We start from the raw sequence: 27366 nt of genomic DNA on the forward strand, positions 1-27366 counted from the left end.
GGGGCGGGGCCTCGGCTGGGGAGGCGGGGCCGGTGCTTCCGGCCCGCAGGACTCGGACCTGTCCCCTATTCCGGTTCATTCGGGCGCAGTCGGGAACCCGAGCTCACAGGGTATAGGAGGCACCACACTGTTCGGCTTACTTCGGAGAAGGCAGCTTTCGGATATGGGGCGGGGGACACAAGTTCGGCTTGTTTCAGAGATGGTCCAGAACGCTGTAGTGCGGTTGTAGGAGTGGGCAGAGGTTCGTTTTACTTTGGGAAGAATCGTGTCAGTGAACTCGCGTAATAGGCAGAGCCAACAGTTTCCAGGTCTTCAAGGAGGAGGCCGGGACCACCGGCACCGAGAGGGGCGGGATCGAGGCGGAGCCGCCAGGAGGGGGCGTGCCCTGGGAGGGCTCTTGGCCCAGGGGGCGGGCCAGAATAATAAACCTCCCTCAGGTCTTCTGGGTTGAGGGGCGTGACGCAAGGGCTCGGCATGGCGCGGGGAGGAGGGAGAAGCGCGTGGCGTTACGTGTAGGGACCGGCTCTGCTTGGCTTTAGAGGTGCCACGCTCGTTCTGTCGGACGACAGTGGCCCGGTATGAGGCACGCGAGGACGCAGACGGAACATACACCACTGGGGCGAAACGGCCCGGCGGAGAGCGGATGGCGCGGGGCGGGGCCTGGGTGGTCTGGCGATGGGAGCCGACAATTTCCGAAGATAGAATCGCCTACATTCGGAAGGGGGCGGGGCTGTGGGTTCGGCTGCGCCGAGAATCCCGGAACGCCGAGTCTCTCACGTTCGGGAAGGGGTGGGGTTTCGCGCTAATGAAGTCTGCTTTAGAGCGAGGCCTGGGACGGGCCCGGAGACGGGGACCCGGAGGGAGCGGGGGCGTGCCCTAAGGGAGTGGGCGTGGCCTGGAGATCTGGGCCGCAGGTGGCTTCCCAAGGCCTGCTGTGCGAGCGATCTGGGGTTTCTTAGTGGTGTTTGGGTGACTACCGTGTTGCTGCTCCACAGGAGGATGCTGGTGGTGGAGGTGGCGAACGGCCGCTCGTTGGTGTGGGGCGCCGAGGCGGTGCAGGCGCTGCGGGAGCGCCTGGGCGTGGGGGGCCGCACGGTGGGCGCCCTTCCTCGCGGGCCCCGCCAGAACTCGCGCTTGGGCCTCCCACTGCTGCTTTTGCCCGAAGAGGCGCGCCTCCTGGCCGAGATCGGTGCCGTTACCCTGGTCAGCGCCCCTCGCCCGGATCCCAGCCAGCACGCCCTGGTAAGAACAGCGGGGCTCCGAAGGAGGGGTCCTGGGAGTCCCGCTGCAGAGTGGCTCGGTTGGGAGCATGTACGGAGTTAGGATTCCCGATTTCTCGAGGGCTCGCAAGCCTGGGTCATGGATTTAGTTCAGTGTACTTGTCAGGCTTTGGCGTCATACAGATGCCAGCAGGAGCAGAGCTTCCAGGAGCAAAGCGTGTTGGCGGCCGAGGCCCGTGAGAACCGGCGTCAGGAGCTGCAAAAGAAGATCGCCGAGGGCCAGGCTGCCAAGAAGCAGAAGCTGGAGCGGGATGCTAGGGCCGGCGGGAGCCGAGCTGCCGAAGGGAGCCAGACTGAGCCCGAGCCTGAGCCTGAGCCCCAGAAGGAAATCAAGACAGGAGGTGGCCAGGCCTCTGGGGAGCCAAGGGAAGCAGGTGGGTGGGGTGTGGGGGGGAAGGAGGCTTTGGGGAGTTTGGCCAGGTCTCACCAGGCTTGAAGGCCCCTGTGCTTGGGTTCATCACATTCCTCTCTACTTCTCCAGGGCCCTCCTCTCCTCGAGTAGCTTCGGACAGAGTGGTGCCCTTGCCCAGGTCTGCCCTGCTGGTCCAGCTGGCCACCTCCAGGCCTCGGCCTGTGAAGGCCAGGCCCCTGGACTGGCGCGTGCAGTCCAAAGACTGGCCCCATGCTGGCCAGCCCGTCCACGAGCTGCGCTATAGCATCTACAGAGACCTGTGGGAGCGTGGCTTCTTCCTCAGCGCAGCGGGCAAGTTTGGAGGTGACTTCCTGGTGTATCCCGGTGAGCTGGGGCTGGGGGCTGCAGTGGCTGTGCTTTCCTTCACCCTCCTGATGTGTTCTGGGACTCAGCCCTTCTTTCCCCTGCCTTCCAAAGTATGCAGGATTGGACCCAGGGACTTGCGTGTGGTTACCAAGTGTATCCCTCAGCTTCCTTCACAGAGCTACTTATTTTCTTTCATTTTGAGTCAGTGTCTTCCTGAGTTGCCCAGGTCAGCTTCTGACTTGTGGCCCTCCTGCCTCAGCTTCCTGAGTACATGCCATTACAGATTACACCCCCCACCCTACCCCACCCCACTATGTTTTATCCCTTTGTCTCCTCTTAGCTTCTGAAAGATATAGAAAGGCAGGGAGCTTGTGGGAGTTCCAGGTTTGTTTGGAGGGTAGTTTAGCAACTTCTACTAATCACTTCAAGCAGCCCATAAGAGTGACTTAAAAGTACTTAGACATATGTGTAAAACAAAGTAGAATATTGGGAGCCAGGTGTGGTGGTGCACGCCTGTAATCCCAGCCCTTGGGAGGCTGAGACAGGGGGATCCCCTTGAGTTTGAGGCCAACCTGGGCTACATAGTAAGCACAGTAAGTTCAACAAGGTCAGGGTGAACTACACAGTAAGACTGTCTCAGGGAAAAAAAAAAAAAAAAGAATAGCTAAGCATGGTGGCTCATACCTGTAATTCCAGCATTTTGGGAGGCTGAGGCAGGAGGATCACTGGGAGTTCAAGGTCAGCCTGGGTTGATTAACAGACTAACCGGCCAGAAAACATAGCTTGTAAATGATTGTGTCAAGGCACAGACAAGTCTTGTTTCTAAGCTTGCCTCCTACAGTATAGACATCGCTGGGCCCCTCAGAAGACAGTGGTGGGCCTAGCTTCCCTGGCACTGTGTGATTTTCACTTTAGTATCCACATTTGCAGTGTGGTATGCAGTGCCTGCCTTCCTGTGCATGTGTTACAGTGTTGCTTTCTTTACCTGCCCTCCCCTCCCTACATGCAGGTGTAGTTGACACCTGGAGAGGTTCTGGCCCCTGTGGGGATCTCGTTGGAAACCCACTGCCATGCCACCTTGAGGGTGGTAGCAACGGTCTCCTGGCTTGGGGTGTCTCAGAACCTCCCCTGTTGGTTATGTTTCTGTGCAGGGCCTAACTCAGGTGCCTGTTCTGCTGGTGTGGACCCTCCTTGAGCAGGGACCAACGACAGCCCAAGTCCCGTCTGGCCCTCTGGCTGCTTCTGTGATTGCAGCCACTGGTGCATGTAGCTGCCCTGGTGCTGCTCTGGTTGAGCTGAGTGTTTGCAGCATGGCCTGTGGCTGGGCACGCGGACCCTCTGGCTCTTTTGGCAAAAAAGTGGTTGGCCTTTTTGTTATTGCTGTACCATGCTATAATAAGTTTCCTCAGGTGTAGGTGAGTGCTACACCACTGAGCTGCACCCCAGTGTTTGTCTGAATTTTAGCCCTGTGATGACGAACACGTTAGGGCTTTCAGTGATGCAGGTGGCCGCCACAGCACTCATGCTATAGATTTGCCACCTCTCTTTTAGCCTGTTGTGGTCACCTCTCAGCCATCTTTGTGAGTCCCTCATGGCTGTGACTGTTGCTAGTTATTTTTTTCTTTTTCTTCTGTACCAGGAATTGAACTCAGGTCCTGTGCTTGCCAGGCAGGAACTTATACCACTGAGCTTTATCCACAGCCCCCACTGTGGCCAGCGCTTAGCATATGCTTGTGACCACAACATATTCAGTAATTATGAGTGATAGCAAAATACCGTAATTAGTAGGGCAGGGTAGTGTACAGCTGTGATCCCAGCACTTAGGAGGCTGAGGCAAAAGGATTGCTGCAAGTTTGAGGCCAGCCTAGATTACATATTGAGTTCAAGGCCAGTCTCAACTATATAGCAAGACCCTGTGTCAAAAGCCAAAATAAAAAACAAACTGCTGTAATCATTATTATGTTATGGTAAACACACTGGAAGTAACAGCACCAGGAAGGTTAAAGAGGCAGTTTATTACACTGGTGGGCTTCTGAGCAGAATCTCTCCCAAAGAGCCAGGGCCCCACCTGGTGGTGTTTTGGGGTTTTTAAAGGAAAAACTAGTGGGGATGTACAAAGGCAGATTCAGTGCCTATGATTGGAAGGTTGGGTGGCATCACGAGTTGCTGAAGAAGTTTAAACATTTGGGTTCTGCAGGGCTTGGTGGCACATGCCTGTAATCCCAGTCAGTACTCAGGAGGCTGAGGCAGGAGGATCGGAGTAAGTTCGAGACCAGCCTGGACTATAAAGAGAGCTCAACTTGAACTGCATGGTGAAACCCTGACTCAAAAAGACAGGAAAATAAAAAGAACATTTCAGGTTCCATCTAAGGCTATCAGTTACCCAAAGAAGAAGTGTTCTGTTACCAGGCCTGCAGGACACATCCACTTGGTCTTGGAGGGCATCCTGGGCAGGCTTCTATTTAAAATTTTAATTTTAACTTTCCCCCTTACAGGTATTTTATGGTGCTACTGGTAAGAAAAAATGCACAGCTGTGGAATAGCTTGGTGTGAGGGTGTAGGTTTCAGAGTATCAGTGACAAGTTGTAAAATGAGCCAGGTGGGGTGTTCTAGCGTGACCCTGTCCACTGCCATGAGACACTCTTGAGCCTCTCTGTCCCGCAGGTGACCCGCTGCGTTTCCACGCGCACTACATTGCTCAGTGCTGGGCTGCCAAGGACCCCATCCCGCTGCAGGACCTGGTCTCTGCAGGCCGCCTGGGGACCAGCGTGAGGAAGACGCTGCTGCTGTGCTCCCCACAGCCCGATGGCAAGGTAGCCTACACCTCCCTGCAGTGGGCCAGCCTGGGATGAGGCCAGATGTGGTCTGGCTGGAGCCTCCCACATTCTCCACAGGGCAGCACCTGCTTCTCTCTGGGTTAGTTTTGACCCCTGGGCCTGAGCGCTCCTGTCCATTGGCTCTTCCATTTGGGGACTTGGCTGTATACTTTGGTTTTCCGTGTCCAGGCTGCAGGCTTCTTAGGAGTGGGGGCTGGGTTCCATTTAGCTCTGTTTTCTGCAGGGCTGAGGGCCCAGCACCTCTCAATAAACTTGTGGAGTGTTTGTCACATTTGTGAAAACCCAGCAATGTGGGCGCATTCATCCCCATACACAGGTGTAGGGAGGAGGCTGGAGACTCCCCCAGGGTCTGTCTGCCAGTGAGTAGCAGGCCTGGGTGCCAGGCTTCCGTCTGCGTCTTCTCACGGTGCTGAAGTTCATTAGAAAAGATTTTTACACACTGTATCAGGTAACTGGGCGTAGTGCTGGGCACCTGTAATCCTGGCCACTTGTAGGCTGAGGCAGGTGGATCGCAAGTCTGAGGCCAGCCTGGGCAGCATGGCAGTTAACAAGACCTTGTCTCACAAAATGCAAAAGGACTGGGAGTGTAGTTTCTTGGGAAGCCCCTGGGTGCAGTCCTCAGTACTGCCACAAAACAAAAGGAAACGGAACCAAAATAAACAGATAACCCAGGACACATGGATGTTTATAAAGCAAACGGTGGCCTTTGTCCTCAGAAATTGCTGGAACGTTACTAATGCGCTAATAGCTTAACAATACGTACTTTTATTTCCTCTCACAGATTTTTTTCTTTTTTTTGGTACCGAGGATCAAACTCATGACCTTGTGCTTGCCAGGCAAGCGCTTGTGCTGCTCAGCTAAACCCCTAGTCCCCATATTTAGCTAATGTAATGCTTTTACATATTCAGGGGCTGAAAGCCTCTTCTGAGGTTGTTTAGGGTTTTCCTTCAGCTTCTTTCTTGCCGTTTTTAGTAAACAGCCTTTATGGAATCTGAGTTTCCTGTAAATGCATTACTTTACAAAGGATACCAACACCTGCCAGGCTAGCACTGCTGTATGCTTGGTAACTGCAAACGGTCCCCGGCCTCTCTCCTCACTCTGTAAGATACTTAGGTCTTAGATCTGTTTCACTAGAAGGTGTCTCCTCAGGAAAGATTGTGTTCAAAGCCGGCCTGGGCAACTGCGTGAGACCTGTCTGAGAAAATGAAAGGGCTGTGGACATAGCTCAGGGCAGCAGCCTTGCCAGGCATGTGTGGGGGCCCGTGTTGGAACCCCAGGGCCGCAGAAGCAAGTGTGGAGGGGAGGGGTATCCCTCGGCCCAGCAGCTGTGGATACAGGAACAGAACTCTGCTCTGTCCCTGCCTCCACCGCCAACACTGGCAGAGCCATGGTGCTGACCTGCCTCACCGGGATTATCTCAGCTGCTTCCCAATCCTTCCTTCCACCTCTAATCCACAACAATGTCAAGAGACAGGACTCAGGTGCAAAGATAGGTTAGGCCATGTGGCTCCACTGTTCCAGGTGCCCAGCGGGCCCGCTCAGTTAGCAGCCAGGGCCCAGTGCCTCAGGTTCCTCGTTAACTCTGCCCTGCTCAGCTCTGCCCACGCTCAGTTCTTTGTCTTCCACTGACTACGGGGACAGACTGTACCCTGGGCAGCCGTGGGATTGGCTCTCCCTGCTGGCTGGTCAGTGAGACCCTCCCTGGTGACCCAAGTTAAAATTTAACCCTCCTAGGCTGGGGCATATAGTTCAGTGGTGTGGCGCCTGCCTGGCAAGCCCGAGGTTCTGAGTTCAATTCTCAGTACCCATTAAATAAATAAAACTAGATCATCAAAAAAATTTAACACTTCCCACCTCCCCTTGATTTGTCTTACCACTCTTATCACTCACATGCTCTACATCTTTTTTTTGTTTGAGGGAGGGTGTGTTTTTGGTGACAGAGTCTCACCATGTAGCCCAAACTGGCCCAAGATTTTTGCTCCTTCTGCCTCAGCCTTTGAGGTATATGGATGTGTCTTGCTTATCTTTCTTACTCATTTTGTTTGTTTAGCTAGAAGGTAAGCTTCATGGGACAGGCAAGCTGATTTTTAGAAAAGCTTTATTGATATATAGCATGTGTGATAAAATTCACTAGTTTTAAGCATATAATCTACTGATTTTTAGATTCCAGAGTTATGTAGTTGTTACCATAGCCTGATTTTTGGTTGTTTTGGTCATTTCCAAAAGATCCCTCTGCCTGGCTGCAACCACTCCCCATTCCCAGCTCCAAAGCAGGCCCCAGTCTCTCTGGGCGGCTGCCACAGGATGCCTCACGGGATGGAGCCTCGGGCTGGGTGCTGGCTGTGCTGGCACCCTTACCCGTGCATTCTATTGCGGGCATCACCATGCTTCTCACCTGTTCGCCAGGTGAGGGCACATGGTCTCTTCCCAGCTTAGGGACAGCTGTTCTCAGGTTCATTTGGTCCCATTTCATGTAGTATCCTAGTTCAGCAACCGTTCTTGGCACATAGTAAGTTCTCAGCACATTGCTGAATGTGTAGCTGACTTAAACTATAATGTTTTTTTTCCCTTTGGTCCCAGGAATTGAACTCAGTACCTCAGGCTTGCCAGGCAGAGGCTGTGCCACTGAGCTATACCTGTGGCCCTAATTTTTTGATCAAGACTGAGTGAGAAAATTTGGAATTTACGGCTGATCTTGAACTCACTTCGTAGTCCAGGCTGGCCTCACAGCAGTCCTCCTGCCTCAGCGTCCAGAATGCCAGGGTCACAGGTGTGCACCACCGTGCTGAGCACCATCTTCATGTTTTAACTCATATCTACATGTGTGATCCTTTACTTACATTGTAGCACACAGTATGCACTTCTGCAGCTCGCATAGACTATGTCTGTTAACAGCTACAGTGTGGCAGTGTGTGGATAGCTCATAGTTAATTTTTTTGAGGTGGGGCCACACTAATTTTCCCAGGCTAAGTCTCAAACTTCTGGATTTAAGTGTTTCTCCTGCCTCAGCCTCCCCAACAGCTAGGACTGGTCCCCAGTCTGGGTGGTAATGTTTTTACAGCCATGCAGAAGGGAAGTCACATGGATCCCACCCTGCTCTGCTTGCCTGGCTGGGCTGTGTTGGCCATAGTGCCATGCTCTACTGTGAGGGGAAGGGCAGGAGGGGCTGCAGAAGGGGTCCGGTGACATGGAGAGGACCAGCTTGGGGCTGACCACCTTGTAATCACTACAGACAGCACACTGTCTGTCCTGCACTGGGATTTTTTTTAAACTTTAAAATCATCAAATCCAGTGGGGAATTATTGTTACTGTGCTCTTTTGAGCACATGCAAAGAGGCTAATTTTGCTCAAGACTAAGACCCAATGGTCTTTTTTGTAACCTTTAACTTGAGAAACCATAGATTCAACTACTAATACAAAGCCACCAGAACCACAGTCTCAATCACAGCCAGGTGGTAGCAGGAGGCTTGCCGGTTCGAACCCAGCCTGGGCTACATAACCAGACCCCTGTCTCTCAAAAAATCCCAGTGATCCATAGTCATAAAATGCCTAGAATCTGCAAGCCCAGAATTTACCCTGCCCTGAAGGGAGTGAGAGGTTGTTTAAGTTTTTCTTTCCATTTTGTTTCCCTTCCTGAATGGTATCAGCGTGTGGGATATAACAAAAGCGAAACATTGGAGACCTCCACAGAAAATAAAGATCTCAGGTTTCTGTCATAAACTGCCCCCTCCCTGTGGGAAGAGGTATGGAAGGTGTTAGGTCTGAGAAGAGTAGAGGAAGAAGAGGGGAAAGGAATGAAGGAGTGGAGAGGGAAAGAGGGCCGTGAAAGGAGTGGTGGAAAGGAGTATAAAATATAAGTAATCTTTATTTCGGGAATGCGGGGAGAGCCCCCCTCCACCCCGGGGCCGGCGGTCTCTCTCTGGAACACACTCTCCCTTTCTTTTCTGAACACGTGGAGTGAGGCCCATAAGTAGCCTCTGTCTGGGGTGGACCCCAAGGGGCATTAGGGATGCACAGGTATTTCATTGGCACACGTTTGGTGCCAGGGACAGGTTCTTAGGGATGGGGGTATAGGGTTCCAGGTAAATCTATAGGGGCGGGGGAGGCAGGAGCCCCCTAACTTGGCTGAGGCTTTTCCTGGTTAAAGTGTCCGGTCTGGGCCAGCAACTCTTTCACAAGGCACTTCACAGAAAGGCAAATACTGAACCAGCTGGCAGAGTAGGAGAACCTCAGCTTCTGTGCATGCAGATGCAAATGTAGCCCGCAAATGTAGCCTGCCTGGCGGCACAGCGCAGAGACTCTGAGGCATGAGGATTGCTGTGGGTTCCAGGCCAAGCTGGGCTGCAAAGGGAGACCCTGTCTCAGAAACTTGCAAGTATAAGTCAGTTTTCACAGATCATATTGGTAAAAATGAAATGGAATTAAAGTGGATGGGGCGGTGGCAGGGGTATAGCTCAGTGACACAGCAGCTGCCTGGCAGGCGCAAGCTCTATTCCCCATAACAAAGGGGGGAAAAAAGCTGGGTGTGGTGGTGCATGCCTGTAATCATGATGTATAATAGAGGACCTTGGCTTAAAACAAAAAGCATTAACAACAAAAAAGACACATCACTATTAAACCCCCTCCAAATACTCCCCCCTTGATTTAAAGACACTGGATCTTTTTGACATTTTCTCTTCTTCCATTCCCTCCTCTCCCCTTTTCTCTCTTTTGCCTATAAGTGACAAGGTCATGTTATATAGTTCAGCCTGTCCTTGAACTATGTTGTCCAGCTTGGCCTCAAACAGTGATCCTTCTGCCTCAGCCTCCTGAGTGCTCGGATTACAGGCTTGTGCCACCATGCCTGGCCTAGGTACTGTGCTTTTTAATCACAACTCATAAAGACATAAAGAAGCCTTCCCGAACTGCTTCAGAAAGTGGTGAGGAGGAAGAAGAGTAAAGGAATGTGTCTTTTACTATAATAAACTTTTAAGATATAAACATTTATTTGTTTTGTTTTGGAGACATTTATTTGCCGTGTAGCCCAGATTGGCCTCAAATATTCTCCTGCCTCAGCCTCCTGAGGCTGGGCTGAGAGGTGTGTACTACCACACCTTGTGAAAAAGAAGTTTGATCCACACACTGTAGCACTCGGCCAAAAACAAAACAAAAACACCATTTTTGTCTTTTTGAGATAGGTTTCCACATGTAATAAATTCCAGATCCTCCTGCCTCAGCCTCCCAAGTGCTGGGATTACAGGGGTGTACCACCATACCCTGCTGCTGTGGGCTCTTTGAAATAGTTGACATTAAAGTTTACCAGTCTGTCCAAGAGATACAAGATACCAAATTTGAGCAGAATGTACGGCAATAGGATTTAGAACACTTTCCTTGTTCTGGGGGAACCCAAAAGAAACCTCAGGAAATTAATGTTTTGGGTAAGAGGCATAGCCTTTAAAAAAAATCATTGGGCCTTCGCTGACCATCCATCTGTGCTTCCTTCTTTTAGTCCTCAGCAGTTTATTTTCTTCACTGTGAAATGATCTTCGTTAACTCTCTTGGCCTCAATTTCCCTCTCTATGAGTGGCTGTTTAGCTCACTGGTAAATGCCCTCATATACAAGAACAAATGCTTGTGCTGCTCAAACTTCTGTTGCACGTATGAGGCCCATGTGGACGATGGGCAGCTTCCCCAAAGGTAACCACTGTTCACGAGTCCAGGTTGCAATTTCTAGTAAGGTCTCTTTTTGTCTAAGATGCGAGGCAAACATGCAACAATGAGGATGGACAGGTGGGCCGTATTCCCCGAGTCTCTGCATGCACTCAAGCTGAAACAGCGGGCCGTCGTCTGGGAACGCCCAGGTCGCGTTACTGTCCTTGAGGGCTCAGGCAGCAGTCACGGTCCCGGGTCTCTGAAGCGTGAGGAGGCCAGGGTGCGGAAAATACAGGCATAACCAGTGCAATTGTGACTCGGGCGGGAGTGGCGGCAGGTCTCTAGCCCTAGCACAGTTTAAAAGGCCACTGTCTAGTGGAGGAGAAAGATCCCGACACGCTGGCCCTCAAGTACTCTGTGATCCCAAAGCGTGGCGGGAACAGACCCAGCCGCCCGGCACGGCCCGCCCAACCCAGCACGCCGCTCTCGCCCAACCTCTCGTCCCGATTGCTCTCCCGGCCATTAACGCCTTTTCTGATTGGTACAGACGTCACCTTGCGTAATGACATCACGAGGCGGCGAAGCTGCTATAAGAGCGCGACCAAGGCGCACGCGGCTCTTTTCCTCAGTTACCGGGATCTGCTCGCAGGTAAGGTACAGTTGGGGTTTTAGTCTGGAGTTGGGCTTTATGATTGTACGGGCTTTAGGAGCTTCCGCAAGTATCCAAAAACAGCCAGGGAAGAGGAGGCTAGTGGGACGGGAGTGTAGCGCGGATGTGTGGGTGACTGTAAAAGGTCTCCGGGCTGTTCTCGCGAGATGACTGGACGCCATGAGATCGTGGCGCGGTGGCGGGACTGCGCCGGCTGGTGGGGAGGCTCACGCGCCGCCTGATTTCCGCGCAGGCGGGAAAGCGGAGCCAGCATGCCGGTGGCAAGAAGCTGGGTTTGTCGCAAAACCTACGTGACCCCTCGGAGGCCCTTCGAGAAATCCCGCCTTGACCAAGAACTGAAGCTGATCGGTGAGTGGAGTCCACGGTGTGCCTTCCGTGGCCGGGGGAGGGTCAACGCGCGGCGAGGCACGCAGTGGCGTGTCGCCTCCCGCCGGCCTTTGAACGCCCTTTCTCCTACGAATAGGCGAATACGGTTTGCGGAACAAGCGCGAGGTCTGGAGGGTCAAGTTTACTCTGGCCAAGATCCGCAAGGCCGCCCGGGAGCTGCTGACGCTGGACGAAAAGGACCCGCGGCGTCTCTTCGAAGGTATGTGTGTATATGCTGCAGAGAGGCGGGGTGCTCGGTACTGGGACTTTGAGTCTTTATGATGGTGTTGAGTAACTATTACTGAACAAGTGAAACCGGCAGTTAGGTTTGTTCTCCAGCCTCCTGCTTGATAAGCGTGGTGCCCCAAGGGTGTTAGGACAGCCCTGCCTTGGTTCAGACCTGTTTTTCTCTAACTTTATGGGATTTATTGCTGGGAAGCCCAGGGCCTTACTCCACTGCGAGCAACACTCCCACTTTAATGTAGTGTTGGGTTGGAGATGAGAGGAAAGCTTATTTGATTTGAAATCTTTGCTTTTACTTTAGGGACGTAACTTTGGTTCATCCCCAGGCATTTTGTCTTTTCTTGCCCGGGAATGGAGACACCCCCTTGGACACCGAAGGCTGTGTTGTGTAGTAACACAGTTCTTTGTTTTCTTTGCTGTTAGTGGAAAGAGTAGGACCCCTAGATGACTGATAGTGGGGCGCAGTTCCTGGCGGCTTACAGTCCTTCATTTTGTTTAATAAAGGGGCTGGGGGTTTAGCTCAGCGGCATAAGCGCCTGCCTTGCAAGCAGGCAGTCGTGAGTTCGATCCCTGGTACCGATAAAAATGAAAAAGACCAAATAAAATAAAGGGTCACAAATATTTAAGTACTGTTTCATAAAGGCTTGAACAGGGGAGTTCTTGTAGAGCTCTTTGAGGAAACCATTTCAAGAAATGACATTGGAGGAGAGGATGCGAATGTTATTTTTTTCTCTGCTAGAGATTGAATGCTGAGCCTTGGCACTGAGCTACATCTCCAGGGCTTTTTATTTTGACTCAGGCTTTGGCTAAATGCCCAGGCCGGGCTGGAACTTTGCAGTCCTATATATCAATTAGTTCTTGGTGCGTGTGGGAACCACTCAAACCCAAGGTGTTTGCCCTGACTGGTGCTACAACCCTTTTCCCAGGCAACGCTCTCCTGCGACGACTTGTCCGCATTGGTGTGCTGGATGAGGGCAAGATGAAGCTGGATTACATCCTGGGCCTCAAAATCGAGGACTTCCTGGAGAGGCGCCTGCAGACCCAGGTCTTCAAGCTGGGTCTGGCCAAGTCTATCCACCACGCCCGTGTGCTCATCCGCCAGCGCCACATCAGGTACCATGCCGCAGGGCCCAGGCTGTCCCCGGTCCCCTGTGCTGGTGGCCCTCACTGACCCTGCTGTCCTTATCTCCTGTGCAGCCCTCAGAGCTGACTAGGGCATGAGCTCACCTGAGGTGCAGGTGCACCTTGCAGAAAGCTTGTGGGGGAGCTGGGGGCAGCTTTGGGGCCCCGTAGCCCAGCGCGAGTGTCACTGCGGCCCAGGCCGTACACCTCGCGAAGGTCTGCCAGGCGTGTGGGCAGCTGGACAGGTAACAGCTCTTGGTGCCTCTGGAGGGTAAGGGTTGACGGGTGGGCTCAGCTGTCCGCTGAACTCTTGTGGCTGGTTGGTGGCACTACATTGTGGTGCTTGTCACTGAAAGGTTAAGACTGCAGGGTCCCAGCAGGCGCAGGCCTATAGTGCTTGCAATCCAGGAAGCTGAGGCAGGCAGGATTGCGTGTCACATCCCAGCCTGGGCTGTGCAGTCATGGAGTGAGACCCTGTCTGACAGTTGTAAGAAGCAGGAGTGTGGCCCCCAGTTTCCCTTACGTGCTGTCCCCTCTTCAGGGTCCGCAAGCAGGTGGTGAACATCCCGTCCTTCATCGTGCGCCTGGACTCCCAGAAGCACATCGACTTCTCTCTGCGCTCCCCATATGGGGGAGGCCGCCCGGGCCGTGTGAAGAGGAAAAATGCCAAAAAGGGTCAGGGTGGTGCTGGGGCTGGCGATGACGAGGAGGAGGATTAAGCTCACCCTTCGTTTTCTGGCTAAAGGATTATTTTGTTTCCTAGTCACAGAGTAAACCAGGATGAACAGTCTGCAGTGGATGTTCTGTTTTGTGTTGTCCCTCCACCCCAGGACAGCCTTGAGGGCTGGGGCCCAGGGCACCACTGAGCCCAAGTGGGCAGAAGAGTGCTGTCTGGTCCTGCTGGCTTAGGTGCTGTGAACTCAGGGTGTCGCACCTGTGGGGTGGGCTGCATTTGCCTGTCACAGAGAGGGGCCAGCAGTCTCACAGTCCAGGCAGTGAAAGTAGCCAGTGCATATCCATCTCTTCCCTGCTGTGCTCCCAGCTGGGGTGATGCATGTTACCTTGATGCTGGAACCACAGATTTTAGGGTCTACTGTGTTCAAATCTGCAAGCTCCCAGTTATGTGTCTTCAGTGGCTTAAGTGAGTGGAAAGTGTGGGTTGCCTTTGCCCAGGGACATTCAAAGAGCCTTGGGCAGCATTCATTTATCCTGCTCTTTTGAGAAGCTGTGGCAGGCAGGTGAGGGGTTTCTTCAACTCCCTCAGCAGTTACATCCACCTTGCTTATTGTAGTTTCTTTCCCATGTGAGGACTTCGGAATCGGAGGTCATTCTATTCCCAGCATAAACAGCATGCTCCGGGCCCTGCAGATGCTTGTGAAGCCTACCCATGGTCTCCCAGCCTGTGTAGCTTATTGTAGCCAGGCAAGAGACCCACCCCTTGCAGGTGGCCACTGGGAGTCTGGTGGTCAGGTGAGTCATGTTGACCCAACTTTGGCAGTGTACCTTGGTCCACTGACCTCTACCTTCTGTGCCCTGTGCCTCGTAAGGTCCCTGCATTTCTGCAGCTGTGATGGGATCTGATTGGTGTCCTCGCAGAGCAGAAGGGGAGGAGGAGGCAGAGTACCCCGTCCAAAGTCTGGGGCAGTGGGAGGGACAGTGTCAAGACTTCAGCAGGAAGCTGGCATAGAGCCATCACCACCTCTTGTTCAGGCACACAGTTGGTTTCATCTGGAGAAGTAATAAGACCCAGGGCTGAGCTAGACTTGAGTGTTGCCTTTTAGGCCTCTGCTGTCCCCACAGTCTGCTGCATTTGGGCCTCTCTACAGTTTACAGACTCTTCCACCCTTCTTGCTCACTTTGGACATGCACAGCTCAAGGCTCAGACCAATGGAGGGGACCAGGAGAGACTGGCACTGTAGTGCCAGGAGCCTAGTGTGGCAGCCGTGGGATGCAGGAGGGCCAGTTGGACTTAATGTGTGAACAAGGAAGATGTGAGTGCCCCTGGCTGGCCAGCTGTCTGTCCTCAGCCTGTGTCTTACCACAGCAATCTGGGTTTGTGTTTTCCAAGCTCCCTGATCTCATAACTGCAGAGGCTGAGGTCTGCTGAGACTGCTCCCAGTTCTCAAAATGCTGTCCTTTGCACGCGACCCCTACGTCCTTGGCCTGTCCAGGCCCATTCTCTACCTGGCCTGGTCATCCTTACCCAGGTTTTCCAGGACCACGGCAGCAGGGCTGAGCTGTGAAGTTTTAGATGGCAGAGGGTGGGGGTGGTGGTGGGGAGTCTGGGTGTTTAGGGGGATGTATGACTCTGGACTCTGGCCCCGGGCTTTGCCTATGCATAAGATGAAAATGGGCCTCTAGCCTTCCCTGGGGCTGTGGTAAACTCTATAGTCCAGTCTGGGCTGCAAAGTGTTTGAGGGTAGCCTGAGCTGCATAACAAAGCCCAGTCTTTTTTTTTGTCTTTTTCTTTTTTATCGGTACCAGGGATAGAACTCACGCTGCCTGCTTGCAAGGCAGGCGCTTACGCCGCTGAGCTAAATCCCCAGCACAAAGCCCAGTCTTTAAAAAAAAGCCATGGAGACTTCCTGGATCTTCATTGAGGCTTTTAGATCTCACTGGGAATGCTGAAGAGGGTTCTTTGGCTGGTGGGTGAGCTCTGCACATGGGGTATATGCCAGTTAGCAAGTCCCAGGTCACCCTTTTCCTACATAGCCACCTTCCTGCCTCTGCCTGGTCCCTGGAAGCCACAGCTGCAGTGAGGAGAGCTTTCTTCCTAGTTCAGAGCTTAAGCTGAAGAGGGTGGACATTGCTGCTAAGTCCATGTTGCAGAGCTGTAGGGAAATCCGTGGGTGGGAGCAGATGTGCTGGATGGGAGTGGGGATGGGCAAGAAGGAGGTGGGGTGGTTGCCAGTGCCAGCTGTTCTGGGGCTGGAGGTCTGGATCTCCTAGGGTGTGGTATACCACCAGTGCCTTGGATTTTAGGATAGAGGGTGGATTGTAAGAAGGAAGCACAGAGGCCTGTTCCTAGAAAACCACAGCCATATGCAGAGTGTGGAAGGCTGAGTCCAGAGTGATCCATAATTAGCTATTACGGGTGCTGATCTGTAGTCTTGAGTGGTTTATGTGAGTCCCCATGGGTACTTGTAGCCCCGAAACATTTACAGGTGAGAGAAGAGAGGCAGGGCAGCTAGTGTTTCATAAGTTTGGCCAGTGCCCTTGGTACAGATGTCCCATCCCCGGCTGCCCAGGAGGAGAAGACACCTGTGTTTACTGAAGTAGGGTGGTGTATCCCAGGGGCTCCTGAACCTGTGTGGTGCAGCCAGCTGGGGTGTGGAGGAGTGCAGGGCGATGCTGTTGGAGGTAAGCAGGGGTGTGAGAAGGCTGCACCTTGCCCTGCGCCGGCTGACGGCAGGAGATGCAGGAGCTGATGGGCAGAGTCCCAGGGAGCAAGAGAAGGAGGCTGTGCACCTGCACAAGGCTGACCTGGCTCCAGAGGAGCCCTCTCCCTCCTGTTCTGGGTGTGTGGTTTTTCTCCAAGTTTTCTTTACTGAGTCCCCTGTTTGTGGAAATAAACTACACTCACTACTACAAGGGAAATAAATAGACTGAAACAAGTAAAAAGGCTTCATTGGTGATTACAGATTTCTCCATGGAGACAGCCCAGGGGTAGATTGTTTCCCTGGTAAGTTCTGCCAAATACGAAAAAGAGCCAGTTGGACACCAGTCCTCATACTGCCCTCCCAGGAAAGAAGAGGGGCACTTAAGACATTCCAGGAGGTGCATGTTACTGGTAAAAGACATGACAAGAAGAGAATGCTGTACATGATGTACACACCTGTAATTCTGGCTGCTCAGAAGGCTGAGGCAGGAGGCTCACAGGTCAAGCCTAACAGGCTAGGTAGTGACTTGGCAAGATCCTGCCTCACAGTAAAGTGCTGACCATGTAACTCCCTGTGCAGGCCCTGGGTTCAGTTTTCTACTACTGTAAACCAGTCCCAAAAACATGAATCATGAACAATGGCCCTTGTGAACACAGCTGGAAATTTTCTCAGCTAATCCCAGCCCTAATCTAGTAGCCTAAGTGGGGTTTATCCGACGAGTGTAAGGTTTGACACAGCTAAGTCAGTGTGCCACACTATTAGAGTTGACTGGGGCTGTATATCCTGGCTACAGCGGTTAGGCAGGCAGGGAAGTGTGGGTGGGGTACACAAGGCAAAACTAAATTTTAGTCTTTTCTGGCGAAAAGTTTTTATGTGGGAATTCATGAAACTAGGTTTTTGTTTTTGTTTCTGAGAAAGGCCCACTGTTTTGCCCAGGCTGGCCTCAAATCTGAGGCTGTTGTCCTATTTTAACCTCCCAAGAGCTGTGTTACAGGTGGTCAGCACAATGCCAGGCTCCCAAAAGCAGTACTAATTTGGCAGCATTGCAGGATGTAAATATGCAAAAATAAGTTGTATTGCTAACAATGATTTGAAATAGGATTAGGAAATGAGTTTATAATAGGGAAATGCTTAGGAATTGTTTTAACACAGGCTGCAGTAGTTGGACAGTGAAAAACTAGAAAGCATGACTAAAATAAAACTTTAATGGAGTTCCCTCCTGTGTTCATGAGTTCAGAGGCTTAATATTGCTCGATCACAACAGTCTCAAGTGATACACAGATTCAAAGCAATCTGCAAAATCTGGCTTAGTGCCTGCCTGGCAAGTCTGAGGTCACAAGTTTGATTCCCATTACCAAAAATAAAAAAGAACAAAGTTTGAGGGCTTACACTTCTGACTAAATCGCACTACAAATCTGTGATAGTCAAGGTAATGTGATGCTGCCCCCAGAACAGACCACGGACAAAGGAAGGGTTTCAAGAGTTCAGAAGCAAACCCAGTGATCTGTGCCTTGTGGGTTCCCCACTGGGACATTAAAGCCGTCCATTGGGGGAAAAATCAGAAGTGGAAATGTAAGGGTGAACACTAAGAAAATACAGTGGTAAATCTTCTTGACTTTGTCATGGGTTTCTTAAATATGACTATAAAGTAACAACACAGATACTGGACTTGATCAAAATTAAAAATTGAGTCAAAAAATACCTTGTTCACCTTGGTTACTTTTCTTTTTTGTTTCTGAGACAAAATACTTGATGCCCAAAATGAAGGAAGGAAAGGTTTATTTAGCTTACAGTTTTTTGGAGGTTTCAGTTCATAATCAGCTGTACTCCAAGTCAGGCTGAGGGGCAACATGGCAGCTGTGGTAGATACCAGAAGCAACAAGAGCCAAAGGGCAAAAGGGGAAAAGCGCAGTCAACTTCCCTGTCTTGAACACTGTGTGCTGGTTACCTGCCCCTGGGTGGGTACAGCACTCACACTCCCACTCCCAGCACTCCTATCGCTAGACAGTGACCAGTCATAAATGCTGGATCCTGCGGCCTCCAGAAGGCCAGTCCCTCATGATCACATGAGGCTTTGAGGGGATATTTAAACACAAACTAACATCCCTCTCCTCGCCCCCCAAAGACTTGCACATCCTTTATGCAAAAGGCATTTAGTCCATCTCCAAGAGGTGCCAGGTCTTAACAGGTTCAGCCTGGTTGAGAAGTCCAAGTCCCAAGTTTGAGATCTAAGGAAAACTCAGCTGTAATCCGTACACAGATGAAAACAAGGCTAAACCCTCCCAATGCTCAGGGACACAAAGGGTATAGACGGGGATACAAAGGAATGGGACCCAGGAGTTTTTCTCACTCTGTGGGTTCTCTTTTCACTGTTGGTGATTTTTTTTTTTTTTTTTTTTTTTTGCTATGCAAAAGCTTTTTAATAAGGTGACACCTCAGTTTTGATTCTTTTTGGTTCTTTCCTATGCAGTTTGAGTTTTGTCCATGAAGTCTCTGCCTACACTTATGTCTCCAAGACTCCTGCCTGTTCTTTCTCTCTTCCAGCAGATTTAGTGTTTCTGTTTTTTTGTTTGTTTGTTTTTTGTCTTTTTCTTTTTTTATTGGTACTGGGAATTGAACTCACGACCGCCTGCTTGCAAGGCAGGTGCTTATGCCACTGAGTTAAATCCCCAACCCCCTAGTGTTTCTGTTTTAATATTTAGATCTTTGATCCAGTTTGACTTTAGTGCATGGTGACAGACTTGGGTCTGGCGTTAGCTTTCACTCTAAAATCAGGAACAAGACAAGGATGTCCACTAGCATCACTTCTGTTTAACATAGTTCTGGAAACATTAGCTAGAGCAATTAGACAGGAGAAAGAAATAAAAGGAATAAAGTTAGGAGAGGGAGAAGTTAAATTGTCATTTTCAGATGACATGATACTCTACATATAAGACCTCCAAAACTACCAAAAGACTACTAGATATAATAACCAGATTCAGTTGTGTAGCTGAATACAAAGTGAACAAAGATCAATAGCATTCCTGTGTGCAAATAACAAACTCACCGAGAGAGAAATTAGAGAAACCACACCCTTCATAACATAAAAAAATGAAACACTTAGAAATGAATCTAACAAAGGAAGTAAACAATGAAAACTTCAGTACTTGAGAAAGAACATCACAGAGAATATCAGAAAATGCAAAGATATCCCCTGCTCAAGGGTGGGAAGAACCAACATAGTGAAAATGGCCATACTCCCAAAACTGCTATACAGATTTAATGCAATCCCAGTTACAATACCATTAGCACACCTCACAGATCTAGAGAAAATAATCCTAAAATTCATTTGGATCCAAAAGACCTAAAATAGCAGAAGCAATTCTGGGCACCAAAGGCAGGACATGGGGCGACACAATCCCTAACTTGAAATTATACTCCAAAACTACTGTGATGAAAACAGCATGGTACGGGCAAAAAAGAAGACCCATGGATCAGTGGGACAGAATAGAATATGTAGAAGCAACTCCAAACACACTCAGCCACCTTATCTCTGACAAAGTGGCCAGACACATTCACTGGAAGAAAGCCACTTTCATAAAGGGTGGTGGGAAAACTGACTTTTCAAAATGGAAAATTTAAAACTTAGATTATCTTTCTGAGACAAGCAACCTCTTCCACCCTTCCTCCTGCTGAGCATGCAACCTCTTCAGCCTAAATACAGTGATGGAATATGCAGAGGGGCCCAGAGGGGAGGTGGTGTGCCTGGCACAGGAAAAGGGAGGAAGAGTGAAGGGTGCTGGCCGGGGGAAGCAGTGTGGAGATCGCGTCGTCTCTGCTTCTGTCTGTGAAAGACCTTTGCTCCCCTGCCCACGGGGAGGTGGGGAGTTGAGGCAGATGGCCCCCATCTCCTCTGAGCTAGCTGTGAGTCAGTTGTTTGTGCTTTTTACCCAAATATATACCCTCCTTTGATTTGATCAGTGGTGAGCAGATGAAACCGAGCAGATAAACCCCAGTGGCTGGTGACAGCGTGTCATATCCTTAGCATTATCACTCGTCTCACACATCCTCTCCCACAGTTTCATTTCTCATGCACTCAATGGTTACTGGGGAATCTGCTTTTATTTCCCACACACAGTGATGCGAACTCCCTCTGACTGCAGAGTCAGGTGAGTCTCAGAAGGTCCCCGAATCTTTGGAGGTTCCTGTCCCCCCCCCACTCGCCCCCCTGGCTGAGGTGTCACTTAGCATCCTATGGGACAGCTCCTGGGTAAGGGGGCACCAGGGCAGCGTACACACTGGGTTCCGCTTGGAGGGCCCCATCCTGGGAGAAATGAGGAGCAGCTGTCCTCTGTATGAGCATCCAGTTGTTCAGCTGGGTGTAGCTCACATCCTGCGCTGCTCCCTGGGGATCCTTGTCAGGTGGGCTCTGCAGCAGGAAGATAGGGACAGACATGGGGTCTCCTTGGTTCCTTGCCAGCCATACAGTGGCCAGAGGGATCCTTTAGAAATTAAACCAGCCTCTGACCTTTCCTCATGGACCTTCAGGGACTTTCCAAGGCCTGGAGGGTCTGGCCACTTCCTCCCTGCAGTGCTGCCCTTCCATCCTGACGCTTGGACCCTGATCCCCAGGCTCTAGCCACATGGCCTGAAAGAGCCTGTCCCTGCCTCAGGACCTTTGCACTTGCCATGTACTCTGCCTGCAGTGCTGGTGCATTAGAGGTCCACGTTGCCCTCTTCATGCTGGCTTCTGTTCAGCAGTCATTCCCTGTGAGTCTCACTGGCCCTTCTGCCCTCAGCCCCTTTCTATGCTTTATTTCCATTCACAGCTCTGTGCTCCCCTGACACTGGCCTCCCACCTCAAGGTGACTCAGGTTAGGAGTGGGCTGTGTGCACCATTATGTCTGCAGCCCCTATGGAGCTAGTCAGGAGGGAGCCCCTCACTCCGTGATTCCTGCATGAATGAGGGAGGGACCTTGGGTGTGTGTGGCTCCTCATTCACTCAGGGTCCTTCTGAGACCCAGGGAGAGAACAGCCAGACAGAGGCTGAGGACCAGGAAGGGGACAGAGTGAGAAGACCCTGAGGTCACAGGAAACCAACAGAGGATGGGATCACAGGAAGTAGATGCCAGGCTTCCAGAAGGGAGAGCTCAGCTGTGAGGTCCCTGGGAACTGAGTGGTGGAAGGCGGAGCAGGGTCCCTGGACCAAACTGGAGACAGGAAGTCCCTGTACCCTGGATGGAGCGGGGTCTCACCCAGGCATTCAATTGCATCCCATTCTTAGTCTCTGCGTCCTGCATGGCGGCATCTGCAGGGATAGAAGAGGGGTCACTCCTGGCCAGAGTTCTGGGGTCTCTCAGCCCAGTTGTGGACACAGGGCCAGGAAGCTATGTGATGTCCCTGGGTTCAGTCTGACTCAGCCCTGAGCCCCATCCTCCTCTGCCCCTGTAGTGCTAGGACATTGGTGCTAGGACGTCTCCCACCCTGAACCCATCTTCCTTTCACAGAGGTTTTCCTCCTGCATGGGAGACATGGGGGTGTCAGGGAGGGGAGTTGCGGTCCTTGGGCAGAAATGACCTGCTCTGTAGGCCTCTGTCCCTAGACACTGCCCCATAGCCTCTGCAGGACGTGGGAAGTCAGTCTCTCTCTGGGCTGGGAGATGGACAGAGTCTCGGCCGGGAGGGCAGAACCACCTAGTCTGCAGACCATGCAGGGCAGGAAGGAAGCCTTGGACCCCGTGGACCAAGGAGCCCATGCAGCCTGAGGTGGAGAGGCCGAGACCATCCCGGAGACTCCCACAGGTTCGGCCTGCAGAGAGGATGCTAAACTTGCCTTCCTTCATCAGACTGGTGTCCTGGGCCAGCCTGGCTTAGATCACGGGGTCCCACAGCCTCCCGATACCAGGTCATCCTCTCCCCACTCACCTGCCTTCCTGCTTTTGCTCTGACACCAGTGTCTGAGGATGAGGAGGAAGAGTATGCCAACAGCCACTGGGCCCCAGATCACAGTCTTCTTCAGCCTGTTTGGTCCTTGAGGAAGGGTGGGAAATTCTGGGAAGAAATTCAGTGGTGACTTGTCAGTGTTTGCTGCCCAGGCTGTAGCTGTGTGCATGCCCCACCTCCAACCAACCCTCACAGTGCTGCAACAAGCCATTGCTGCTTCACAGGTGAGGAAACTGTGGCTCAGAGAGGGGATTACCTTCCCCACATGGCCCAGTGGGAAACAGCAGAGGTGGGGATTGAAACAGGGAGCCGGCCTTCTGCCCTGCTGTCTCCATCCAGCAAAGCTGAGATGGAGGGAAGGAGCCTGGACACCCTGCCCTAGCCCTGCACCCTCTGCTGTTTACTGCCACTGTCACTGCAGAGAGGGACAAGACCCCTGCAGTCACATCCTGGAGTTCCCCTGGGAGGCCATCTCTCCAGGGCTCACAGCAAGGTCAGCACTGAGGGAACTTGAAGATCAGGGCCAGGCTTCTCCTCTGTACCTGGGGAAACTGAGGCCCACACAGAGGGGCTGGTCCCAGTCAGCATCTCCAGAGGAGGCTGCAGCAGCCCCACAGCTCAGTCCCTGCCCTTGACCCCTCCCAGCAGCGCCCTCACTCACCACGCCTAGTAGGTGATCTTAACTTTGGGGGTCTGCATGGCCAATCTGCAGCGTGTCCTGGGATGGGATTTGGATGTGAGGGGCTGGACTTTCTGCTCCCCACCTCAGCTCCAGCCCCTCCCCCAGGCTGGGCCCTGCCATCTCCCCATGCCTGATCCCACCCTCAGGCTAGGACCCGGCCCTGCGGTTTTCAGGAGGGAGGAGGAGCCAGGCTGAGGGCTGCTTCCTTCCACACCTCTGCCTTCCTGTCCTGCCCCGTGGATCACCCTGTCTGTCACACTCGGGGGTGTTCCACTCAGTTACCCACACACCTGGGGCTCCCTGGAAGGAGCGCTCCTGTCAGAATCTGGAGACTCAAAAATGATGGGTCAAAGAAGGGACTTGCTCACCAGGGATCAGGAGCTCCAGGCAGTCACTGGGCTCTGACCACAGCCAGGGTTGGCTCCCGTTGTTGCCGTAGCATCTGAATGTCCACCGGTGGCTGGAGTTTACAGGGCCCACAGGGAACAGGGCCTGTACCTGCCCACTGGGGCCTGGCTGTGAGTCCAGGGTCCGGAAGAGCTTGTCTCCTCTTTCCTTAGTCAGAATGAACCTGTCAAATCGCTCCCTTGACCTACACTGGAGGGTCACATTCCCTCTTGAGGTCACCACAGGGCTGGGCAGGGCTGAGAGGCTGGGCTTGCTGTAGACTCCTAGGAGAGAAGGAGGCAGCCTGTGAAATGGACTCATACCTCCCACACTGTCCCCAGGACTGGGCTGTAAGAGGGAGGCACCCCTAAGAGCAGCCCCCTTCCTGAGGGCAGAGACTGAGACTGGGACCCTGAGTGTCCTCTTACCTGTCACCACCAGCTTAACAGGGTCACTGTGCTCTGACTGCCCAGAAGGGCTGAGATAATAACAATGGTATTGTCCTGAATAGCTCGCTGTCATGGATAGGATGGAGAACTTGGCCTTGTTCCTGGGCCCAGGAGACATCTGTGTGTCTGAGGATGCTGGGCTGCCCTCTTTGTACAGATGGTACTGCTGGGCCTCCAGGGTCCCCTCACACCAGAGGGTCACATGTTTCCCCCATGGTATCACAGGTCCTGGCACAGCCCAGAGCCTGGGTTTGGGCAGGGTCCCTGCAGGAAATCACAGCTGGGTCCCAGGACCTTCCTCCTCCCCTCAGATCCCAGCTCTTAGCCCCAGGACCCTCCAGACCTCCCAGCACCAGCCCATACCTGCTGTGCTCCATCCCCACTTCCCAGAGGTAGACCCTTGTCCCCAGAAGGAGGAAGAACCCAGGACATCTCGGTTCACACTCACCTGCCTGCCCTGGGGTCCCGGAGCCCAGACTCAGCCCTGGAAGAGAGTTGCTTGTGAGAGCTTTGCCCTGGAGCCTGAGCAGGTCCTCTGCTCCCCAGAGCCTTCTGAGCCTCCGAGTCTCCTGGACCAGGGCCTGGTTGTGGGGTGGGGTCCTTCCCAGACCACAGTGGGGTCCCTCCCAGACCAGTGTCCTTTTTCCTCTTCCTGTCTTACCCAGGCTGAGAAAGGCCATGAATGCAGGGGTCATGGTGTCTGCAACCACTGATCACAGCTGAGCAGATGTCAGGATGGTTACACAGACAGACAAACAGGGTGTGGCCACTTGGAGATGGGTTCTGCTTGTCATGGGTTTGTCATGCCAGCAGCCCCACAGGAAGGAGAGTGGTTCTCCACAGAAGCCAGGCTACTGTTTCTCTAGAGTGTGGGAGACAGGTGCAGGGTTTCCCCTGTCCTCTGAGCTTCCTGATCTGTCCCCCCCCCCCGAGTCAGGATTCAACAGCAAATACTCCCGGATCTGCCCCAGCTGCCCTTTCCAGGGGATGGTGCCCTGCGCTGGTCCTTTCTTTCACAGCCTCCCACGGGTCTCTTCCCTCCCTCAGGCCTTCCACCTGCACAGCATGGTGCCCCTCACCATGGCTTTTCTCTCTCAGCTCTTGGGGTGCTCCAGGGAAGATGCAGGCTCCTGCTGCAGGTAGACAGGTGCAGAGACACCTGAGCCCTGGATGTGTAGCTCACCTCAAGCTTTGTCCTGGGTTTGGGGGTCATTTTTTTTTTTTTTTGTCTTTTTCGTTTTTATCAGTACCAGGGATCCAACTCACAACTGCCTGCTTGCAAGGCAGGCGCTTATGTCGCTGAGCTAAATCCCCAGCCCCTGGGGGGTCATTTTGTGTGTGGGGGTTTTGAGCATCAAACCAGAGTTCTCACACATACTGGGCAGGTGCTTTCCCACTGAGCCCCACTTGCAGCCCCATGCTGCTGTGCTGAGTCCCTTAGTTTAAACACAAAGTCCTCCATTCATCACGAAGTACGTGATGGGAGGCCGGTGTCTTAGCTTTGATTACAGCAGGGCAATACCTGAAAAAATTCAAGGAAGAAAGGGTTATCTCAGGTCCCGGTGTCAGTGTGTCAGTCTGTAGCCAGCCAGCTCCACTGAGTTGGGGTCCTGCTGAAATAGAACTGTTATGGGTGAAGGAAAGGTTTAGTGGAGGAAAAGGAGGGGACAGAGAGAGAAGAAAGAGAGGAAGGAAGGAAGAAGAAAGAAGAAGAAAGAGAGAGAGGAAGGAAGGAAGAAAGGAAGAAGAAGAAGAAGGAGAGAGAGAGAGAGAGAGAGAGAGAGAGAGAGAGAGAGAGATTATGACCGTGCTCATGAGGCTACGACTTGTCTATTGGGTGGTGCTACCCACACTCAGGTGTGTCTCGTCTCTCCTTTTGCTGCTGCATGTGTCAATCATGTCTGGAAACGCCCCCTTTAGCACCCTTGCTGTACTGTGCTAATTTCCCTAGGCATTTCTCAATGCAGTGAAACAGAGAACAGAAATTAAGCAACACTACAGCAAGTCAAGAGGCCATGGGCTCCCTCGGAATTGAGCGATTCCCTGTCACTTCTGTGTTTAAAGGGCACTGCTGTATGATTCTCCCATTCAAATTATGGGCTCATGTCCAAAAGCGTAAAAGCCAGGATCGTGGGGAGACTCCTGAGTCTCATGTGCCCAGGAGCATCATTCACAACAGCCAAGATAAAACAACCTAAGTGTCCATCAGTAGATGAGTGGGGTCAGGAAACGGAGCAGCCTCGCCCCTTGCAAAAGAAAGGCGTTTTGTCCTAAGTGACAGCAGGAGTGGTTGGTGGCACTGAGCCTGCACTGAAGGACAGACACTGCATGGTGTGAGGTGAACGAGGGCTCCACACCGGTCAGACAGTAGGATAGGGCAGACAGGATGAAGTTCTGTTACACACGCAAGCAAGCTCTGGGATCTGCCGTACAACGCTGATCTTACCATGGAGAGGGAAGACTGCATGTTAAGTGTTTACAAACAGGAAAAAAATATATTTATTGAAGTCAACACGTGGCTGAAACAGGAAGCCTAAAGCTGGGATAAATCATCAACTGAATATTACAGAATACATCACAGAGAGGACAGGAATGGAAACAGATAATAAATACGCACAGGAAATAGGATGCAGTGAGCAAGGAGATCCCTATCAAGGTTTCACAAGGAGGAAAGCAGAAGGGTGTTGGGCAGTGCTGCTGAGATAACAGCTGATGGGTGACAGAGACAGGGAGGGAGAGCGGAAAGTGAAGCTATGCGAATACTTTATCTGGGATCTGTGAAGACCTTCAGAGGTCAAGGTGCTGAAGGCTTGGGCCCAGCCCTGGTGTGGGTGTGGGTCCCTGGGTTGGGTCCTTGAGGGAGTGCTGTGACCCTGGCCCAAGAGGTGATGAGCTTTGCTCCACCACAAGCTCAGCCTCACATCCAGTGTGGCAGCAATGGCCAGCAGGCCATGGCAGAGGCCCATAAAACTGACCTACAGATTTTTACGCCTTTGTGTTGATTTTCTCAGGTGCTTGGTTGTGGCAGGGGAAAGCTAATGCAACACCCTACTGTGATTTTGATTTGTGTCTCTCTGATGATTAGTGATGTGGGATTTTTTTTTTTTTTTTGTCTTTTTGAGACAGGGTCTCGCTGTGCAGTTCAGGTTGGCCTTGGGCTCATTTTGTAGCCTAGGCTGGTCTCAAACTCACAACGATCCTCCTGTCTCAGCCTCCTGAATGCTGGGATTACAGGTGTGAGCCACCATGCCTGGCTGGTTTTTTTTTTTTTTTTTTTTTTTTTTGCATAGCTGTTGGACCTTTATACATCACTTTGGAAATGACAAATGACCACTGTTATGGTTTGTGTCTGGGTGTCCCCCCAAGCCTCATGCAGTCATAGGGACAGGTTCCTTGAGTTTGTGATTGATTCATGGTTCAATGCTGGGTGTGAGTGCTATGCCCACCCTAGGGTAGGTAGCCTAAAGGACAGAAAGATCCTTCTTTCTCTGTTCCTACCTTTTTGCTTTTGTTGCTTTTCCTGTTTTCCACTGCCATGAACTGTTGCTTCTCTGCCATGAGCCACCCTGCCTTGGAGCTAGCTGATTATGAACTGAAACCTCCACAAACTGTGAGCTAAATAAATCTTTCTTTCCTTAATGTTGGGCATCAGGTATTTTGTCTCAGCAATGAGAGGAAAG

The 27366-nt window shown here is 52.0% G+C and overlaps 3 protein-coding genes across 5 annotated transcripts; 2 read left to right on the top strand and 1 right to left on the bottom strand.

Annotated features, from left to right (window-relative positions):
• The first annotated feature begins 59 nt into the window (after positions 1-59).
• Positions 60-5106, top strand: Tsen34 (tRNA splicing endonuclease subunit 34). Of its 3 annotated transcripts, none has more exons than XM_005001730.4 (5): positions 60-241; positions 996-1242; positions 1387-1654; positions 1762-2016; positions 4663-5106. In XM_005001730.4, the coding sequence occupies exons 2-5, from the start codon at positions 1000-1002 to the stop codon at positions 4848-4850; spliced, it is 954 nt and encodes a 317-aa protein (XP_005001787.1). In that variant the 5' UTR covers positions 60-241; positions 996-999; the 3' UTR covers positions 4851-5106. The 3 variants fall into 3 exon arrangements, with proteins under 3 accessions (XP_005001787.1, XP_005001786.1, XP_063109334.1); XM_005001729.4 differs by lacking the exon at positions 60-241 and adding an exon at positions 421-576; XM_063253264.1 differs by lacking the exon at positions 60-241 and having other exon boundaries at positions 782-1242; positions 1762-1995.
• Positions 5107-10987: 5881 nt separating this feature from the next.
• On the top strand, positions 10988-13657 carry Rps9 (ribosomal protein S9). Its single transcript, XM_005001732.4, has 5 exons — positions 10988-11115; positions 11369-11484; positions 11600-11722; positions 12672-12858; positions 13409-13657. Exons 2-5 carry the CDS (start codon positions 11388-11390, stop codon positions 13584-13586), a joined length of 585 nt encoding a protein of 194 aa, XP_005001789.1. The 5' UTR covers positions 10988-11115; positions 11369-11387; the 3' UTR covers positions 13587-13657.
• A 6672-nt stretch (positions 13658-20329) lies between these two features.
• LOC100728783 (leukocyte immunoglobulin-like receptor subfamily A member 5) lies at positions 20330-25423 on the bottom strand. Its single transcript, XM_013147836.3, has 9 exons — positions 25209-25423; positions 24348-24548; positions 24135-24170; positions 23666-23950; positions 23219-23521; positions 22830-22886; positions 22151-22276; positions 21482-21534; positions 20330-20655 (listed from the first exon to the last, which is right to left on the bottom strand). Exons 2-9 carry the CDS (start codon positions 24379-24381, stop codon positions 20479-20481), a joined length of 1071 nt encoding a protein of 356 aa, XP_013003290.1. The 5' UTR covers positions 24382-24548; positions 25209-25423; the 3' UTR covers positions 20330-20478.
• Positions 25424-27366: the final 1943 nt, after the last annotated feature.

The sequence above is a fragment of the Cavia porcellus genome, unplaced genomic scaffold (assembly GCF_034190915.1).
Source record: "Cavia porcellus strain 051 isolate PalLab524CR breed Dunkin Hartley unplaced genomic scaffold, mCavPor4.1 scaffold_7, whole genome shotgun sequence".
In the NCBI taxonomy this organism is placed as follows: domain Eukaryota; kingdom Metazoa; phylum Chordata; class Mammalia; order Rodentia; family Caviidae; genus Cavia; species Cavia porcellus.

Bases quoted from the DNA above. Each gene is read 5' to 3' on its own strand.
- Tsen34 (XM_005001730.4), top strand. From the start codon at position 1,000: ATGCTGGTGGTGGAGGTGGCGAACGGCCGCTCGTTGGTGTGGGGCGCC. The intron at 1,243-1,386 runs GTAAGAACAGCG...TGTACTTGTCAG, and splicing joins ATCCCAGCCAGCACGCCCTG to GCTTTGGCGTCATACAGATG. The intron at 1,655-1,761 runs GTGGGTGGGGTG...CTACTTCTCCAG, and splicing joins TGGGGAGCCAAGGGAAGCAG to GGCCCTCCTCTCCTCGAGTA.
- LOC100728783 (XM_013147836.3), bottom strand. From the start codon at position 24,381: ATGACCCCTGCATTCATGGCCTTTCTCAGCCTGG. The intron at 22,277-22,829 runs GTGAGTGAGGGC...ATTTCTTCCCAG, and splicing joins AAGATCACCTACTAGGCGTG to AATTTCCCACCCTTCCTCAA. The intron at 21,535-22,150 runs GTGAGTGGGGAG...CTATCCCTGCAG, and splicing joins GAGCAAAAGCAGGAAGGCAG to ATGCCGCCATGCAGGACGCA.
- Rps9 (XM_005001732.4), top strand. From the start codon at position 11,388: ATGCCGGTGGCAAGAAGCTGGGTTTGTCGCAAAACCTACGTGACCCCT. The intron at 11,485-11,599 runs GTGAGTGGAGTC...TCCTACGAATAG, and splicing joins CCAAGAACTGAAGCTGATCG to GCGAATACGGTTTGCGGAAC. The intron at 12,859-13,408 runs GTACCATGCCGC...TCCCCTCTTCAG, and splicing joins ATCCGCCAGCGCCACATCAG to GGTCCGCAAGCAGGTGGTGA.